This window comes from Antrostomus carolinensis, unplaced genomic scaffold (genome assembly GCF_000700745.2).
Source record: "Antrostomus carolinensis isolate BGI_N321 unplaced genomic scaffold, ASM70074v2 scaffold12873, whole genome shotgun sequence".
Taxonomy (NCBI): Eukaryota; Metazoa; Chordata; class Aves; order Caprimulgiformes; family Caprimulgidae; genus Antrostomus; species Antrostomus carolinensis.
Genome location: NW_010304528.1, coordinates 26307 through 45526, shown reverse-complemented (window position 1 = coordinate 45526; position 19220 = coordinate 26307). Strand labels below are relative to the sequence as shown.

General features: G+C 39.5%; 1 protein-coding gene across 1 annotated transcript in view; it reads left to right on the top strand.

Moving 5' to 3' along the window:
- The first annotated feature begins 1275 nt into the window (after nt 1-1275).
- The window catches only part of LOC104522254 (myomesin-1), a 37221-nt gene continuing 19276 nt past the window's right edge, over nt 1276-19220 (top strand). The window contains exons 1-11 of the mRNA XM_029084151.1: nt 1276-1313; nt 1916-2037; nt 2992-3309; nt 4920-5116; nt 5890-6016; nt 6754-6938; nt 7651-7765; nt 13426-13582; nt 14476-14582; nt 14688-14732; nt 18469-18605. Coding sequence (XP_028939984.1) covers nt 1276-1313; nt 1916-2037; nt 2992-3309; nt 4920-5116; nt 5890-6016; nt 6754-6938; nt 7651-7765; nt 13426-13582; nt 14476-14582; nt 14688-14732; nt 18469-18605 — 1548 coding nt within the window. The remainder of the gene's footprint in view (nt 1314-1915; nt 2038-2991; nt 3310-4919; nt 5117-5889; nt 6017-6753; nt 6939-7650; nt 7766-13425; nt 13583-14475; nt 14583-14687; nt 14733-18468; nt 18606-19220) is intronic.

The following is a 19220-nucleotide window of genomic DNA, read 5'->3' as shown; positions in this document are numbered from 1 at the left end:
GTCTACTGATGCAGTTACTTCACTGTAGAAAACCACTAGGTCAGTCAGGCAGGACCTGCCCCTAGTAAAGCCAAGCTGGCTGTCTTGAATCACCTCCCTGCCCTCCATATGCTTCAGCATAGCTTCTAGGAGGATCTGTTCCATGATCTTTCCAGGCACAGAGGTGAGGCTGTCAGAGCAGCAGTTCCCAGGGTCCTCCTTTCTATCCTTTTGAAAAATGGGTATAAAGTTTCCTTTCTTCCAGACACCAGCAACTTCACCTGACTGCCATGACTTTTCAAATATTATGGAGCAGGGCTTGGCAACTACATCAGCCAATTCCCTCAGGACACTGGGATGCATCTCATCAGGTCCCATGGACTTCTGTATATTCAGGTTCCTCAGATGGTCATGAACCTGATCTTCACTTACAGTGGGAAGGACTTTGTCTCTCTGGTCCCTGTCTTGTGGGCCATCAACTTGAAAGCTGTGAGGAGAGAGGTTGCCAGTGAAGACTGAGGCAAAAAAGTTTCCTTTCCTTAAATTTCCTTTAAGTATTCTTTTGTGCATTTATATTGGAACAGCTGTATGTGCCAATATTATATACATTCACATATACTTCTATGATTTATATTTGGTTACATCAAGTGTTGATGAAATTTTTAGTTATTTGCTTATTTTAAAATATGAAACGTGATCTTTATTCACCACAGAAATAAAAATATTGGTCTGAGTTACTGTGTATTGTGATGTAACTACACTGCTTAGGTTCCTATCACTGCATTTTTAGTCAGTCCGATATAATGAATGATGCAGTCAGGCACAGGCTGGCTGTTAACTCTTGGCTTTTCTGGCTGAGTCAATCTCAAAGCATCAGCTGTAGCTCATTGTCTGCATTATGCAGTATATTTTTATCTTTTGAAATTTGTTTTCTGCATATATCCTGGTGAAAGCAAATGATTTTGAAAAGTGTAGTAGAATGGGTAAGGAAAATTCTGCTCTGAAAATTCTGATTCAGGTTTTATTTTTTTCCCCAAAAAAACCATTTTATTTTGAAATACATTTTTTTTTCGACATTATATTTGCTTCATACATCATTGCATGATGTCAGCGTTGGTGGTGCAAGACATGACATTCTGAAGTAGAACAAAACAGAGTAACATGAAATAAAATACACTTAAAATACTTCTTGAATAATAAATGTTGTTTTAAATAAAATGTTTACATTTCCAAAACACAGTTTTTCCAAAATAAATAATTCCTGTCTTGGGAAATGTTTTGTTTTCAGGGTGGACAATGGAGAAAATTTATGAGGTTTTTTATGTGATCGTTAGGTAATCCAGTAGAAAAATATACTAATAAAAGAGTTTGTCTGACTTAGATTACTGTGTCCTGTATAGAAGCAAGAAAGAGAAACAAAAAATCAGGCACATTTTTTTTTAGCTCTTGTACAATATCCTGTAATTTTTTGGAACATTGCCATTTTTCATTTATGACTGGAAGTGAATTACGGGAATTTGTGCTACAGGTGTCTTTTAGTTATGTCATGCAGATAACCCACAAACAAATGTAGGCCTTATCTCTGAAGATTTTCACATTCTTTCTGTTAAAAATTATGGATTTTATATGCTAGCAGAAGTAAGGTAGACTGTCTGGTAACACAAAAGCTAGTGTAGTCTTAAGGAAAGTTTTTTTAGTGTTGGTAAATGTTATGTCTAAAGAAACACGGTCTTAGACACTATCTTTGTTGCACGAATGAGGTGCTTAGATACATTCTGCATTCTCTGACCTTAATTTAAGTGATTGCAGTCATGGTTTATACTCAGTTTTCAGAAACCAGAATAATTTTTATGGAAGAAATGCTTTCTTTTCCCCCCTTATGATTTTTCTTTTCTTGATAATACTTTTTAAGTATTCCTTCACTGGTTTGTTTTAGATTCATTTGCCATGGGCTTGTCAATGGTGAGAAGTATATTTTCAGAGTCAGAGCCGTTAACGCAGCGGGACTCAGCGAATTTTCACAGGATTCAGAGCCTATAGAAGTGCAAGCAGCCATTGGTAAGCTGTTTTCCATTACTCTTTTCAATGGTAAATATGGGGGGGATTAATTAAATAAAGATGTTTTTGGGAACTCTTTGTAACTAATTGTTTTGTTTTACAATTCTGTCCACAAATAATAACTTATCCATAGATCCTATGGTCTCACAGCCATAGTTTCACAGTCACTGCACTCTTGTAGACTGTTCACCTTCACCATCCAGTCTTCTTCAGGTGTTTCTTGTGGACCACTGTAAGAGAGCACTGCCAAGTTCACTTTATAAGGGAATCCTGAAAAATGGAATGTCATTCTGATTCTTTAATATGGTATTTATCATTTTTAACACACACCATTCTATATACAGTCAGCTCCTAAGAAATTTGTTTCCATACCTAAACCTAATAATCAGTGCAATGTGTTTTTTGTAAACCTTCTATAACTCTGTGTGTTCTCCCTTTGTTGATGAATTACTTCTGTTCGCCACTGCATGAACTAATCCCTAAAGATTAATGGGAACACTGGAGTAGAATAAATTGTATGTATACAATAAATTGTATGTCTGCAACATCCTGACTCTCATTTGTATTAAAACTGCATACCTCACAACCTTGCAGCCAAGAGATGTGGCCTGGGAGTTTTGTGAGATCATCTTGAAAGGATCAGAAATATAATTTGGAAGAACTAATACTAAAATAGCTGTAGCAAATGAAGATTACTATTAACTTGCCATATTTCTTCTGCTCTGAGAAGCAGACATTATTAAAAGAACATTACTTGTGAGCAGGTTGAGAGGTATTCTATGTGTTTCAATTTTTTATGACTTCAAGCTTAACATTTTGTGCATAAAACCTGTGATTTGTCATACTTTGGCTGTATTGTATACATTATACACATTTCTTCATTCTGTTGATTAAATGAAGAAAAAATAATGTATTCTAATTCAAAATGTCTTTGCTGTTTTCTGGCAATTATAGGGGGAGGATTGCTTCATGGTGTGTGTCCTGAACTGAGTGGTAAAGCTGGCGAACTAACAGACTGCACTGCCAGCTGGGAAGGCATGCATGAGTCCTCCCAGCCTATCTTTGACACAGATGCTTTGCTAAAATGCAATGCTAAATTTAATAGAGAGACACTATCCAGTAGCTCTGACAGACTGGGCAGTACAGGAGACAATAAGACGAGAGAAATGGTTAAGGAACATATCACATCTGCACTGCAAAAAGTTGCTGCTAAGCAGGCAAGTAAGTCTCGATCCGGGCATCTGGAAAAAGTGTCAGAGAAGAAAGATACAGGTGAGAGCTAATAAAATAAATAGATTTCACTGCTTTGGTACATCCACTTGTAATGATTGTAACCTCTGCTCGTCCACGACACAAGTGAACATGCTCTCCAGTGATGCATCTTCCATCAGACCTGTTAATTACGTGCTCAACTCTCTGTAAAGATCATTATGCGTGTACTGGTATTGGAGACCACTTTACAAACTTAATGGCTACTGAAAGTGAAACATATAAATCTGTTGACTAATTTAATCACTTGCTTGTCTACATATTAATATATCCAGAATACTGTATTATTTCTAAATCACTTCAGTAATTTGTCAGGAGTCTTGTTACCTAGTCTCTGGATTATGTACATGTGAAGGAAACAAAATCTGATTATGGTGGTAAGCATGAAAATCTGTGTTGTGTTAGGATATATGAGGATCCTTTGTGGATTTATGCCTAAACTGCAGTTTATCCTCTGAGACACAGTGCTAAAGAATGTTGTGTTCTATCTCTGACTGACAGCAATGTGTGACAGGGAAAATCTATCAAGTTGAAGGCACATGCACAAAATCATGTTTTCTGTTGTCAACACCTAAACATCCATTGTCCCTGAGAAATGTGGGGCTTGAATTTCATTGAAGTCCTAGTACTTGGCCAGTGAATTGAATTCCTTAGCAGGCCTCTGAAGTGAGACTCAAAAGGCTTATGCAAAGTGTTGAACAGAAAACAAAATAGAGGCACCTTGGACTAGCTAACACTGATATAAAACATTAAAGAAAAAAGGAAACATGTATGATGTAGGATTTCCATCAAAAGTAGGACTTCAGGGTCACAAAGAGGGCTCTTCACTGGTGCATGACATACTGGGTGGGGGCAAGAATTTCACCGCTAGATACAGAAAAGACTTTATAAGAAAATGGGTTGGGATGAAGTTAATAATTTCTATATTGTTAAAAACATTTTTTGAAAAAGAGGATAATGCAGCAAATATTTAGTGTAAGTTCCAGTAACAGACAAGTTCCATTTCTGGTCAGTCTACAGTGCCTATGATCACGCTTCCTTCCATTAAGGTAAGATCACGTGATGGGTGCAATGATAAAATTTGCACAGTGTATAAATTTAAAAGAAAAATAAAAAAGAATGAACAGATAAAGTCCTTTCTCAAAAGGGAAGAATGTGGGCCTATTTTTTTTTAAAGAAGGAACTACAATGAATATTGTATGTGTGAAAAAGGGTTCACTTACAGCAAAAGAAAACAAATCATTGCATCTCCAATTTCTTTACTTTTGCCCTAATGTTCATTTTATTTCCTCATTTTTCACAGTTTTAAAGCGAGTCCTGGTCACTTACATCAGAGCTGCAATTGCAACACATTCTTTCACTATGTATCAGCTTGCTTCTCAAAAAACAAATGATCCTGAAAACTAATTCTGATGCATTTTGGACTTTTTAATTTGGTTTCTGGAAGCCTTTATTCTGCATTTCTTGTTCCAACTCCAGAAACTTCCCTTGACCACATAAATATTGTCCTAATTAGGAAATGCAGGGTGGGAGCCACCTGAATACAGCAATTGTATGCCAGTCTGCCTATTGAAATATTACTTCCTACTTGTGTATTATTCACGTTGAAACAGCTGCTCCATCTCCACCTTATGACATCATGGTACTTGAGAGTGTTCGTGACTCAATGGCATTAGGATGGAAACAACCTAAAGTCACCGGTGGAACTGAAATTACCGGCTACTACGTGAACTATCGTGAAGTGGTTGATGGAGTTCCTGGGAAATGGATGGAGGCCAATATTAAGGCCATTAGTGAGAGGGCATACAGGGTAAGAGGTTAACTTCTCTTATTGCTGTGGACACAGACAATATTTTCAAAGCAGTTCTTAAAGATAGATTGGGATGAATTATGATTCAGTGTACAGATTGCTAGTTGGAGAGATTTATATCCATGATGATAAATTTATTTAGCTCTGTTAAACTTCTCTGCAAAATTATTTATACATTTATCTGTTAGTCTGGCATGAACTGTCACCCGTGAATGCAGTACTCTAGACATAGCCTGAATTTTTGTGAGTCAGGCCCTCACAACAAGTGTCATTCCTACTGGGCTTGGCAGACCTACCCCAGTGCTTGCTGGTGCTGGAACCAGCTCTGTGCCAGCTGTGTTTTGTGATCAGTTCTTGACCGAATTTAGAGAGCGCCAGCTACAACCTCGTTGAGCTGCTTTACAAATGAAAAGCGATGCCAGGACTGAGTTTCACCCCCCTGTGAGGACAACTCTTGCCTTAAGTGAACTTGTTCTGTATCACGAGACAGATTAACATGATTGTTGAGAAATACCCTGCTCCCTCCCTGACTACCAAAGTGTCTATCAATAGGAAAAGGAGTTTTCAATTTGGGCATGCTAAGACCACTCATGTATGCTCCACCACTAACCAGAGGAAAAGCCAAGACAGTTATCGCCTTATATATAATGTCAATAATACTTTCATCTCTTCAGGCAATTAAAAGCATGTTCATGTGTTCAATAATTGTCATTGTGACTTTCTTCTAAAACCTTAATCCAAAGTTAGTAAGTACCATCTTATTGATTCTGCAGATTCAAGACCTGAAGGAAAACATGGTGTACCAGTTCCAGGTGGCTGCTGCTAACCTGGCTGGGGTTGGGACACCCTCCCTACCCAGCCAGCCCTTCAAATGTGAAGAATGGACCATTGCAGTACCTGGTAGGATCCTGAGTGGGAGGTGGAGGTTACTCACAGCCCAAGGGCACTCTTTGACAGATTCTCTAAATTGTCAGTGCCTTCAATTTCCAGGGCAGTTGATGGGCACTGAAGTTCATACCCAGGCTTGAATCTCCATCACTTTGATTTACATTTCACAATGATGCATTAAACAGTCCCTATTTAATCAGCAGCATTTTACAAGCAGCTTGTATTTTCTTTATCTTTCCTACGTGGTTCCTGTACCAGGTCTGCCACTTTGCTTCCTAGTTTAAATGGTAGACATAAATACCTGTCTAAGATACAAGGCAGAGAAGAATAAGGTCCTGTAACCCTTGTCTAAATGTATCAAGTCCAGATTGCTGGCCTTTTAACACTCTTTAAAATGAATGAAAACAACCTCCATTGACTTCAGTGGACTTTAGAGCAGCCCTTGAAGCAGCACATTAGCTTAATAATTAATTTATTTCCCGGAGTTCGGAGATTGTCGGTTTTGTTTGTTCATGAATATTTGATCAAGATATCAAACCTCAACAAATTGGATTGTTTTTTGGGCTAGTCTTTTTAATAGGCATGGTTTGTATTTATATCGGGTCTAGATATGATACAGAGGAGCTGCACATTATGTCAGCTCGGGGTGTACAACATGGTGTCTGGTTTCGGTCTTTGAAGTCTTATGCATTAGCCCTTTTGGGATTTATTTTGATACCACAACTCCAACTTTTACTCTTACCTTTCAGGGCCACCCCATGATGTCACATGCACAGAAGTTAGGAAAGACTCTTTGGTTTTGCTGTGGAAGGAACCAGTTTATACTGGTCGTAGTCCAATAGCTGGTTATTATGTTGATATGAAGGAAACTGAAGCAAAGGAGGAACATTGGAGAAGTGTCAATGAGAAGCCACTGCAAAATAAATTCTTGAAGGTAAATAGCTTAAGATTCAAATATTGATATAACAGTATAATCTTGAGGAAGTAGGGCTTCAATGGCAGCATCCTGTGCTGACTGTGGTTCCACTTAATGAAATACATCGTTTATGTTGTGCTCCTATGTTGTATCTAGGGATACATCTTAAGTAGGTTTGCAATTTGAATGGTTTTCAGAATACTTGAAAGACAATTCACTTTTAAGTGTGATCCTTTCAAATAAATTTTAGAGTATTTGGAAGTGCTGTTGTGTCAGTATGATTCCTCAAATCTTTACAATGAAATCTGTACAGTTAAATACCCTCCTGTTTCTAAATAAGTGTGGCTGGCACTTATTAACCTGATAATTTCATTTTTAAAAGCCAGAATTTACCTACAGTAAAACAATATGCCATTTCAAAGGTCAAGGTACATGAGTTAAAAGCATCCTATTCCAATAACAGTGTTCCATTTGCAAAGAAACCAATGACAGTAATGACACTGTCTAAATGTCAGTTATGCATACAAGGAAGGAGCAAGCCAAACAGATTAGTCATGTCACTCTGGAATTAAAAAAAAAAAATACAAGGAAGAAATATTCATCAACGAGAAAAGGAGGAAAACAAAAAGAAAGGAAATGCAATTGTCAAGCATCCAGACTGGAATTGTAAGAAGTGTGAAATTTGTGTTTTGTAACACATCATGCATGTATGTATATTTGCTTCCTCCAGATAGGTGGCCTACAAGAAGGTGTGAGCTATGTGTTTCGTGTGCGGGCAACAAACCAGGCTGGTGTTGGGAAACCATCAGATGTCACGGATCCTGTTGTAGCTGAAACACGACCAGGTTTGTTAGAAATACTTCCTCTTTTTCATCAGCAAGTTTGCTGACAACACCAAGCTGTGTGGTGCGGTTGACACGCTGGAGGGACGGGATGCCATCCAGAGGGACCTTGACAGGTTTGAGAGGTGGGGCCTGTGCTAACCTCATGAAGTTTAACAAAGCCAAATGCAAGGTCCTGCACCTGGGTCGGGGCAATCCCAAACATAAATACAGACTGGGCGATGAGTGGATTGAGACCAGCTCTGATGAAAAGGACTTGGGAGTGGTGGTGGACGAGCAATATGAGCCAGTAATAATGCTCTTGCAGCCCACAAGGCCAACTGTATCCTGGGCTGCATCAAGAGAGGTGTGGCCAGCAGGTCGAGGGAGGTGATTCTGCCCCTCTACTCCGCTCTTGTAAGGCCCCACCTGGAGTGCTGCGTCCAGTTCTGGAGCCCCCATCACAAGAGAGACCTGGAGCAGCTAGAACAAGTCCAGAGGAGGCCACCAGGATGATCTGAGGGCTGGAGCACCTCTCCTATGAGGACAGGCTGAGAGAGTTGGGGCTGTTCAGCCTGGAAAAGAGAAGGCTTCGGGGACATCTTATAGATGTCTTCCAATACCTGAAGGGGCCTACAAGGAAGCTGGGGAGGGACTTTTTACAAAGGCAGGTAGTGATAGAACAAGGGGTAATGGCTTTAAACTGGAAGAGGGTAGGTTTAGATTAGATATCAGGGAGAAATTCATGGATGTGTTCAAGGCCAGGTTGGATGAGGCTCTGAGCAACTTGGTCTAGTGGGGGGTGTCCCTGCTGATGGCAGAGGGGTTGGAACTAGATGATCTTTAAGGTCCCTTCCAACCCAAACCATTCTATGATTCTATGATTCTATATTTAAAGAGGTTCCTGTTTGTGTGATGTGTTTACATACAGGCTGCATGCAAACAGTCTGACCCTTTTCAAGCCAAACATTTTTACTGAGCAGGAAATAAGCTGAGGGTCATATCTTGCGTTCTTGTCTGGTGTTTTTTAAGGTTGGAACAGATTTTTTTTATCATAACTACAGGTTCAGGAATCTAAAACTAGAATAAAGTTGTAAGATTTGTATATATCTATAGATAAATGCATAAGCAGAGGACCCACTAAGATCAGCTCAACTAAAGCATTCTACAGATGTAGATTTTGTCCTTCCTATAGTAAACCAGTTGTTTATGTTTTCTCTCTCTCCTTTCTTTAACTTATGTAATGTGCCTGAGGAAAGGGTAAAAGATATTACCTTTTCCCCTTGGCTTTAAAAATGTAATGAAGTCAGTTTGCAGACTACCTTTAGTAGGAATTCAAGTGCAACTCTTTGCTAGAGTCCTTTAGGCTGGCTGTAGTGTGTCTATAATGCCATCAAGAAATACAGGAACCAGTGCAGAGACACTCCGTAATGCTGAACTTCAGAAAACCCCTGTGTTTTATTTAGCTGTACAGGTAACACAGGTGACTTTGATCAGAGTCAACACCTTTTTGTCGCTAAGTCCCTAACAGAAAACATAAACATGGGCTTGTGGCTTACTCATCTATAGACTATTTCAGAAGCAGAGAGTCCTACAAGGCAGAAAAACAAACTTTCAGATATTTTAAACAAATCTAGTATAAGGTTAGTATGACATAAGAAACTATAGGGGTACAACCCAGCCAGGATCCACCATACACTGTCTTTTCCTCTGACAAGTTCCCTTTCTCCACCTGCAGATTCTTATATCTGATCCCACCTGGGAAGGTTTCTAAGATCCCTAAAAGCACAGGAATGGAAGCAGGCAGCGGGCAGGCAGGACAGTGCAGGGGTCTGGGGCAGCCGGGCACAGGGAGCACAAGCAGCAGTGCAGGGCATAGGCAAAGGAGGTGACTGCCTGGGCAAAGAGCTGCCCACCCTGCCAACACAGTCAGGTGGAGAGCTGTTCCCGCCCGGAGAAACAGCCAGGGTTTATTTGGGATGGTACTTCCTGTGAGGTGTTGAGCAGATGTCACTAGCAATCATCAGTTCCCATTCCCACCCCAGCTTCCTCAGGAGCATTTCTCTGCGATCCTTTCCCTGTTTCTTACTCCCAGGTCCATTTTTCCATCTCCTATTTCTGCAGCAGCACTGGCCCAGCTCTCATGGTCCTTATGGCCAGGGCAGTAAAAATCCTAAGCCTTGAGTTAGCTCTCAGTGATGCTGTAAGTCAAGAAGGTCTGAAAAAGGGGTCTGAAGCTGGGAGTATAAAAGAACTGGAAAACTCAGAGTGGGGAGACTGGGATGACTGCTAGTGAGGCTGGGATGGGAAGAAGGGACTGGAAGGAGTAGATGGTAAGTTGAGAGTGTGTAAGATCGGGATAGGAGGACAAAAAAGGATAAGTGTGTGAGTAAGAAGGGCTTGGGACAGGATCTTTCAAAAACACAATAGCCATAGTTTCAGGTCTACAAGCCACTGAAGCACTAGGGCTATTTACTAACACAAAACCTAGAAACTTACTCTTGAAAACAGCTTATATACAGCCACCACTTCTAAAAAGAGAAACAAACCAATATTAATACTAAACTTTTGGCTTTACTAATCCATTTTCTTTGAGGGTTGATATCTATCTGTCAGACTTTTGATAAACATTTGTTATGATAACAATCTTCAAGTGGACTAAATAAAGGATTGGCCATGCCATTACAATTAAAAAAAAAAATACACATGTGAACTCTTGTGAAGAGGATCATCATGACAAAAAGAAATTGTACAGCGTTTTCAGTGGTCACTCAAATGAAGCACATGCCCACCTGGCAATATGAACCTGAGCGGAACACTTGGTTTACAGACCTCTCCATTAGAGAAGAAGGTACATCTCAGGATCATGGCTTTTTTGCAAGTGAAACTTGGGTTCACAGGTGTAATGTCTGAGGGATCATGGGAAAGTCAGAGTTTGGCCCAGTGAAATCTCAGGGAAGCTGAAAATTATTTACTTGTACAAATCTGGTTGACCCATATTTTGAGCTGATATACACAGATATGGCATGCACCAAACTAAGCTTCTTAAAAGTATTAAGAAAGGACAAAAGGAAAATTATTTCTGAAAGCAGTTTCTTGTGCAGGCTTCCACCTTTCTCACTCAAACCACACAATCTCAAAAACAATCGTACCTTTTTTTTTTTTAATTACTGTAAATCTTTTGATGTTGCCCAATGAATGCTGCCTTTATTACCATCTTGGATCAAAATATTGTCAAGTCTCTCTAGACTTTTGGAATGTTGCTTTAGGCAAATGTGTAAAATTGACAGACAACTGAGCTTTCTAATCAAAGAATGTAAGTAAATAATAGCCTGAATGAAAATACTTGCTTTGATGGGAATGGTAACAATTGTCTTTATCCAGTGAAATGTGTAAATATAATGATGCAATACTTTGCATCCACCTTCTCTTGTTTGAAAATCACATTTAATTTTTACAGCTGTCTTCTAAAATTAGTTGGAAAAACCTATCCACATAAACAAATACCAATCCAGGCTACTTTTGGGCTGTAAATTTGTCTTTAGACAAAAGCACTTCATTGTAGAGGGAATTCACAGGAAGCAGGAGAAATCCGAGAGCAGAGTGCAACACTTCCCCATTGCTACCCTTAGTCCTTGTACAGCCTAGTGCAAAGCAAAATGAGATTCTGATCCTGCATCAGTCACTTGAGAAGGGCTTTAGCCTCAGAAATTAATGAAACCCTGTCCCATTCAACTTTTCTGACCAGCTGTAATCAAAATTATGCCATTAACTCTAGTGTTTTGAAGCTGTCCACTTTATCTTCTTGTTATCTGTTTCCTTTCAATGCAATAAAATGCTCAGATAAATGGCGATTTGAAATGACAACTAAGTACTTTTTCATTATGATGACTTTAAGAGAAGCTCTGGATGATATGTTGAAACCACCAAGCTATCTAGAGGATGGAAATTTAAACTGCTACAACTATGGCAGCTTCTTTGGTTCCACTTCATAGGATAGGTGGAAACCTTTGGTCAGTAATTTTAAAAGGTATTTTTTTACTCATAGAAATATCAGAGGTAAGTGCCATCATCACTTTGGAAATAAATGCTCTGCATTGTTATCATAATGAGAATACTTTAATACAAAAATAACAGATTCTGTCCTTCAAATGAACCTTCTGGCTGTAATTCTTTGCACATCGCATAAACTGCCATCGAAAGATTCATGTGCTAGTAATCCACAGGAAACTAGACACTAATGAAATGTCAAGTGATGAATTTGCATATAATAAATTAAATTATAAAAAATTTGCAAATATGCTGCTGCCTAGTAAAATATTTGTAGACCTTAGACTTCATTTATCATATACTGGTACTTACATGCTTCATTACTGCGAGGGCTGGTAAATAACAGTATCAAAACAGGAGTATTAATCTCATCTTTCATTAAACAGTTATGGCAAACTATAAAGACTAAGAAAGCTGCATGTGCACAAATTGTCCTTACAGGAACTACTCACAGTGCTGGAAAGGATGTGTACAGTATTAGGATGATGAAACAGAAATCTCCTTGTATGCTTGAGGCTCATTAAGAATGATGCTGAAAATAAAGCATTTAATCTCAATGTTAGGAATAAGGCTCTTGTCTTTAAGATACAATACTTTGTGGAGAAAGTGTGTCATTAGCATTCTGAGCAGGACAGAATTGTCTTAGGCTAAGTGATACAACATGAGTGCCCTATTCAGATGCAAGATCCAGCTCCGAGCTGTTGGGAAAAGGCGGCTGGACGTTCTCCAGCACCTCTCAGTGCACATGTTCTCCCTGACATTCTGACAAGCTGTTGAAATGAAAGTTAACGCCACAGATTATGAGTTTGCCGAGCTGCCCAAATCTCAGATGAAATTATCTCAGCTTCTCTGGGGTGCAAGAGGGCAGGATAGAAGTGCCTTCGGGTTTCTGATCTGGGATTCACCCCTAGGACCTTTTAAAGGACAAACAGGGTCACCTTATCCAGCTCAAGGACTGTAGGTACTGGCAAAACAGGGTGGGCGACTTAAGCAGCTAATTGCAAATATTCACTCCCTTTGTGGGCCCAGGATTAATGCTGCAGACAGTGGCAGGGCTGGATGCCAAGCGCAGCAATTAAACCAACCTCCTGGAGTGAAGCCAGGGTCACTGAAAATGTGCCTCAGTTGCACGAGTCCTGACGGGGCAACTCGACTGTTTCCTCTTCTGCCTCCTGCACCTCTTCAAACACTCACATTTGCACGTGGTATTCCCTTTAGAGCTCTTATCTTATTAGGGAATAAGAAATTCTTGCTGCATAATGAAAGCTCTGACTACGTCTTACCATGGAAAATATTGCTATTTAATATTTCAAACATTTAGTGCATTTAGAGACTTGCTTCTTTTTTCCCTTCAGGTTTTTCCAGAGCAAATATCATAACTCTTATGTGTGCCTAGGCTTGCTTAAATAAATCAGCTGATTTATGATGCTTTTTAATCTGTTCCTCACTTTTATGGCTCAGAATAAGAACTGTTCTTGTGAATCAAAGACTGAGGATGCCAATGTTTGTAGCTATTTATGTGCTGACTGAGAAAATGGCGAGGACCTGAGTAATCCACCCTATGAATGATATTTATGTACATTTGTTTGCTGGCTCCTCTGAGAAAGTGGAATCACATTGTTCTGCTCTTTCAGGAACCAAGGAAGTTGTGGTTGATGTAGATGACAATGGAGTAATTTCCTTGAACTTCGAATGTGATCAGATGTCCCCAAACTCTCAGTTTGTTTGGTCCAAAAATTATGAACCAATTGAGGATGATTCTCGACTGAGCATCGATACCAAAGGCGGAAAGTAAGAACCTTCGGTAGCGATAGTCTTATATTTGAGAGACCTAGGCTGGTCACAGAAATCCATCCTTTTGGATGCATGACCTCAGTAAGAGTTATAGCTGCCTCTGTTTCTGGAAGGCCATTTGGAAATTGTAGCTCACACAGAATGAGTCAGGCCTCCTGCTTAGGCAATTTAGTTATGTTTAAGCATAGGGAGAGGAAATCTGTGCTCTGTCATCTTATATCCTGTCAATCAGGGCAAATAATTATTTATTATTATTATTATTATTATTCCTATTATTTCTATTTTCAGTCTCCAAAGGATAAAATTATCAGTCTGCTTGCAAAATGCATTTGCCATGTAACACTGTTGCAATCTCTGGAGGTGCTGGAGTAAACAGGACTGTCTTGTGACAGTGTCACCAGGGCCTGATTTGGTGACCTTTGTAATGCTGTACAAGCCTACTCTGTTTCTTCAGGCTTTTAACAGAGACGAAGAAATGGCAAATGCACCAGTTCAGCCTACAAACTGCCTATGTGCTCTTCCAGTTAGAGAAACCATACAGAAAGAAATGGTGGCTCACCACACTCTTGGTGTTGCATATGAAAATTGCATGAGCCTGTATTTACAGCATCCTTTCACACTCATCAAAGACTTGACAACATGTTTTTAAGCATGTTTGAGCTAGCTTAAACTAGCTATCTCCAGTGCCTTTGGCACTATCTGAGAGTTGTGCCATCTCTGTTTACCACACATGGTAGGACCCTGGGGCCCCGTGTTTGCGTGTTCAATCAGAGCAAAAGCTAATATAAGACTATCTTTATGTGGTGTTAGAGATGTAAAAGAGGGGTTTGGTCCAGACTGATCTCATCTTTTTATCAAATGCTTTTTTTTTTTTTCCATTTTTCCTAAAGGTCAAAAGCTGCCTTTAAGGATCTTGGAGAAGATGATTTGGGAATTTACTCTTGTATTGTTACAGACACTGATGGAGTTTCATCAAGCCACACAATTGATGAGGAAGGTAAACACGATGTCTATTAAGCATGCCTGTTTCACTTTCACATCTGTGTCTCTCAGATCCATAAGGCATGCACACTTTATATTATTTTTTTTATATCTTTTGCAGAAATGAAACGCTTGCTTGCTCTGAGCCATGAGCGCAAATTCCCAAGTAAGTGAATCAAACATGTCTGTAGGGGAGAGTTTTTCATGCAGTGGGGTATCACAAAGCTCCTGCCACTATGAGGGAAGGAAGTAACTATAGTAATTTCAAGTGAAAGTGGTTTTGACTTGAAGATCTAAGATTCCTTTGGTTTTTTTTCTTTCTTTCAGTACATTTGTGTATTATTGATGCTCTTCCTGATCTGTTGCAGGCTACTAGTCTAGGCATATAATAAATGTATATAATATTTGGAAAATAAGTATCCCATTGGCTTAGTTTCTTTTGCAGAACAGCCATTTATACTTATTCAGCATATCTAACATGATTGGAAAACCTGAATTTAAAAAATTCGCTAGCTAAACTGAAGTTAATGTAAGTTACGGTTAATGTTAACAAAGCAGGCAACTATTGTAAATACAGCTGTAATGAGCTATATATGTAATTTTCCTTCTGGAATGCATTCCTTCCTTTTTTTCTGTAACCTTGACAACATCCTTCCTGCTGCTTGGGATGATATTTCTCCACAGACTTCCCGTACCTTTGTGATATCTTGGTAGTAGAACAACTTGGTTATTTTAATTGGAATGTAACTTGAATAACTAAAAACCAATAATACATTGGATTGTATAATGAATCCTGTTACACACAATAAGATGAGACCTAAACTTTGTTTCACCTTCTCCCACTACATTAGTTTCTTCTTTGTTCCAGGCCCTAAAACTCTTGCCTATGTTTTTACATCTCTGGCTTTGTGCAAGCACTGCTGGCACCTCTGCCAACTCAGCCCACAACGTGCCTCTCAGCTCCTAGTCAAAGCTTGGCTGCAGAAATATCCTGGGTTTTTTTGCCCATGTCATGTCTCTTTCTCATTTCCTTCTGTATCTTTTCCATTCCAGCTCTACCCTTCTCAACATACTGTATCACCTTTTGACAGCTTAATGACAGTCCGAGCATCCCTTTGTTTACTCCTGCTTCTCCCAGTTGTTTCTTCCTAGTTATATCTTCACGATGAAAGTTAGTGGTGTCACATGTCCTTACTTGCCCGGACCCTTCTCTTCTGGGTGCTCTTCCATGCTCTGTGTCTATAACTAATGTCACAAAATAAGCTCCTCAGGACACAGATAGTGTCTTCTTTTTTTGTGTCGTGCTAGGTAACAATACACTTTTGGCTGTGCATGAGGTTCCAGGAGGCACAGGCAAAAATGGAGATCACTGCAGAACATATCCTAATGTTTCAAGGAGGAAACTGTCTTACTTGCTTCGGCTACTGCAGGCCATGTGGACACTAAAATAAATAATAAATAAATAAATAAATAAATAAATAAATAACACATAAGCGTTGAAATACATCCAGCCATGGCTATGAGGCTAGAAAAATAGTAATGAGCTCCTATGGATCAACACGAAACTTTAGTCATATCTCTGGATAATCTGTTTAAGGATTACCCAAATTCTCTACCAAAAAATTAGTTGCTAGGCTTTTCTGATTCAACATGAGCTCTTGCATGTTGGTTTGTACTTCTGAACTGCATGTAACTGTAACTTCTGCTTAGAAACATCTTCAGCCAGTAAGTCCATGAGAAAATGGGTTGCTTGAATAATACAGCCTTACTGAACACAACTACACATAGGTGCAATAGTGTATTGATGCTCAGTAAAAATAAATTGTTCCAACTCTTCAGTTTAGCAACTGCTTGTGGACACTCTGTTGAGTGCTCATGGTAATCTGTGATGCTATACAAATAGGATGTAAAACCTTGTAAGCACAATGGTTGGAAAATGCCTAAAGTAGCTTTCAACTGGTGCTTATGGAAACATTTTAAAATAAGACTTCTGCTCGTGGAGGGCTGTAACACAGATTCATCCAGTTCCGTTGGGCTGGGAAGTGAACAGCCTTTTCCTAAAAAATAATCCTTTTGCATCCTTTCAGCCTTTTGCTTATTAGCTTCTGAGATACATTCCTCTGTTCTATGTTAGACTAAGATATTCATAGTTAATTACATGCAAATTAAATAGAGGTTTAAAATTGCCATAGAGCTGACAGTGAGACAAAAGCAGTGCAGCCTGATGTCTGTTCAGACCCTCTCCCTCTTGCTTCCACTGACTCCTGTAGCATTTCAGTCACTTTGTTTTGAGAAATTATGCAAGACCTGAGATTCCTTTTGTTTCTTACAAGTGAAGTGATGCACTGGGTGAAGAAGCTTCATACGAGCCACATGCACTGCTGGGGCACATGCCTATGGGGTTGTTCTTTGCCCTGCTCCCTCATGGTAATGCTGTCCCTCCAGGCTCCAGGCTTTCCTCTCTTTGGTTAACCCTGTGGTTTTTTTAATAATTCTCTTTTTTTTGCTGTGACTGTTGCCTCACCCCCCAGAAGCCTTATTTTCACCAGAGACGGGTCCTGAGCCACTCAGGCACCAACAGCATACATGCGGGTGTGGAAGGGCGTAGGTGTGGGGAAGGGGTGAGCATGGGAAAGGAAGATATGGGGGCCCTCACCTCTAACTTTGTTTGGCAGTGGGGTGGGACAGCAGCTTTGCTCCAGAAGGCATCCCAGTCATTTAGGATGGTGCAAATAGAAATATGAGAGAAATTAGACACTACCTCAGTCCCAGTTCTCCCTTGCATATATAAAGTTGAATAGACTAGACTAGAATAGAATAGAATATTTTCAGTTGGAAGGGAAAAACAACCCTGCCCTGGCATTTGTCTAGGAGGAGGTGTATCTTTACACTGTCACCAGACTATATCATCAAGCGTTTTGCAATGTGTTTGCACACTCTCTTCAGCTGTTCCATGCTACACCCTTGCAATGCAGACTTTACAGTGCTGTGAAAGTGGAGACTGGGGTAGAGTTCACAGACAGCATATATACTTCCTAGAGTATGATTTTGTTGAAAATTTTAACATCTGCTAAGACAGACAAAAATGATGGAAGCCAATAAAATGAGCAATATGCCCCAATATCACAGTCTAATTGCTCATGTTTAATGTTGCTGATTAAAGTTAAAGTAAAAGCAAGCTGAGGACTCTTACTAATAAGAACAAGGAAAAATAATTTTAAAAAAGACTAAAATTACCTGCAGTACCCTTTACATGTTTTGGGGTTTTTTTTCTGCTAACACAAGGAATTGGTTTATATGCAGGGGATTTCCATTATTCATCAGTAAACAAAATGTACTGGAGGGATTGAGAGTGTGTTGTGATACCTAGTGAATTCTGGGAGATGGAGGTTTCATACAGCAAAGGATCAGAGTGCTTACAAAAATCTCCCAACCTGCAGCTTAGCAGCTGACTTTCTGATCTAGCTTCATACTTGGGGTTTTTTGGTATGTTTCTCCACTGAGTCATATCAGTGTCCTACAGCACCATTGTTAAACAATTCATTAAATGTGGGTCTGTGCCATACAGTCTTACATCATGCTGCAGAGATACTTGCAGTTTACCTTCAAAATAGATTTAGCATTGTATTAGGATGGAGGAGCACTGGCATAACTCAAATCCTCAACACTTCCAGTCTGTACAGACCTAGTAACTGAAGGATCAAAAGATTAAATCTTGTCTGTCATCCTGTGTATATGTGGGTGGAGAGGCATTCTTTCTATTTGAAGAGCTATCATAAGCTACTTACCTTGCCTACAGTATCCAAGTATGAAAGGAAGAAGTGGCTTTCTGATTACAGAAGAAAATAGTTGTTGGGGCACAGGCAAAGTAAATGCTTCATTCTTTTCTTTCTTCTTTGTAGCTGTCCCACTTGCCTCTGAGTTGGCAGTGGAAATTTTGGAAAAAGGAGAAGTGAGATTCTGGTTGCAAGCTGAAAAACTGTCTGGCAATGCAAAGGCCAACTTTGTATTTAATGATAAAGAGATTTTCAATGGAGAGGTGAGTCTTTTCATTGCTTAATGTGTTTGCATTTTTATGAGTATTAATGAGTTTTAATGTCTTTGTCTCCAATATACTTCCAACTAGTGTCCCACACTAGTGCATTTTCATGAGAAATAGTATATGTAATTGAAAGCATCATTAGAAAGATTTTGTCTGTAGTTGTGAGCTGCAGCTGAATTCTACTGGATGCAGTTTATAAAGCAAGAGTTAAATGACTTCCTGCCACCTGTGTGAGTATCACGTGTTCTGTTAACTAGTGGGGACCATAGGAGTTTCTGCAATAAGGTACTCCCAGGTAAGCAACTACTGTGGTCTTCAAGGAGTCACTGCAGTAGCCCATATTCATCCTATCTCCTTCATCTATGGCCCTAGCATACCCTTGTGCTCAGTTCTCACCTCTCTTTTCTGTTTGGAGGAATTTATTACACCAAGGGAAAATCCCAAGTGGTTGTTTCCAGTAGGAGAACTTGTTCCTCCCAAGGATGTGACATGGCATGCTTTTGTTGCAACACTGGTAGTGGTTAGAAGTCAGAGATGGAGCATTCTACACAAAACCTTATAAAAATATAATCAACATCAAAGAAAGTGTTATTCTGAAGAAATGCAAATCTA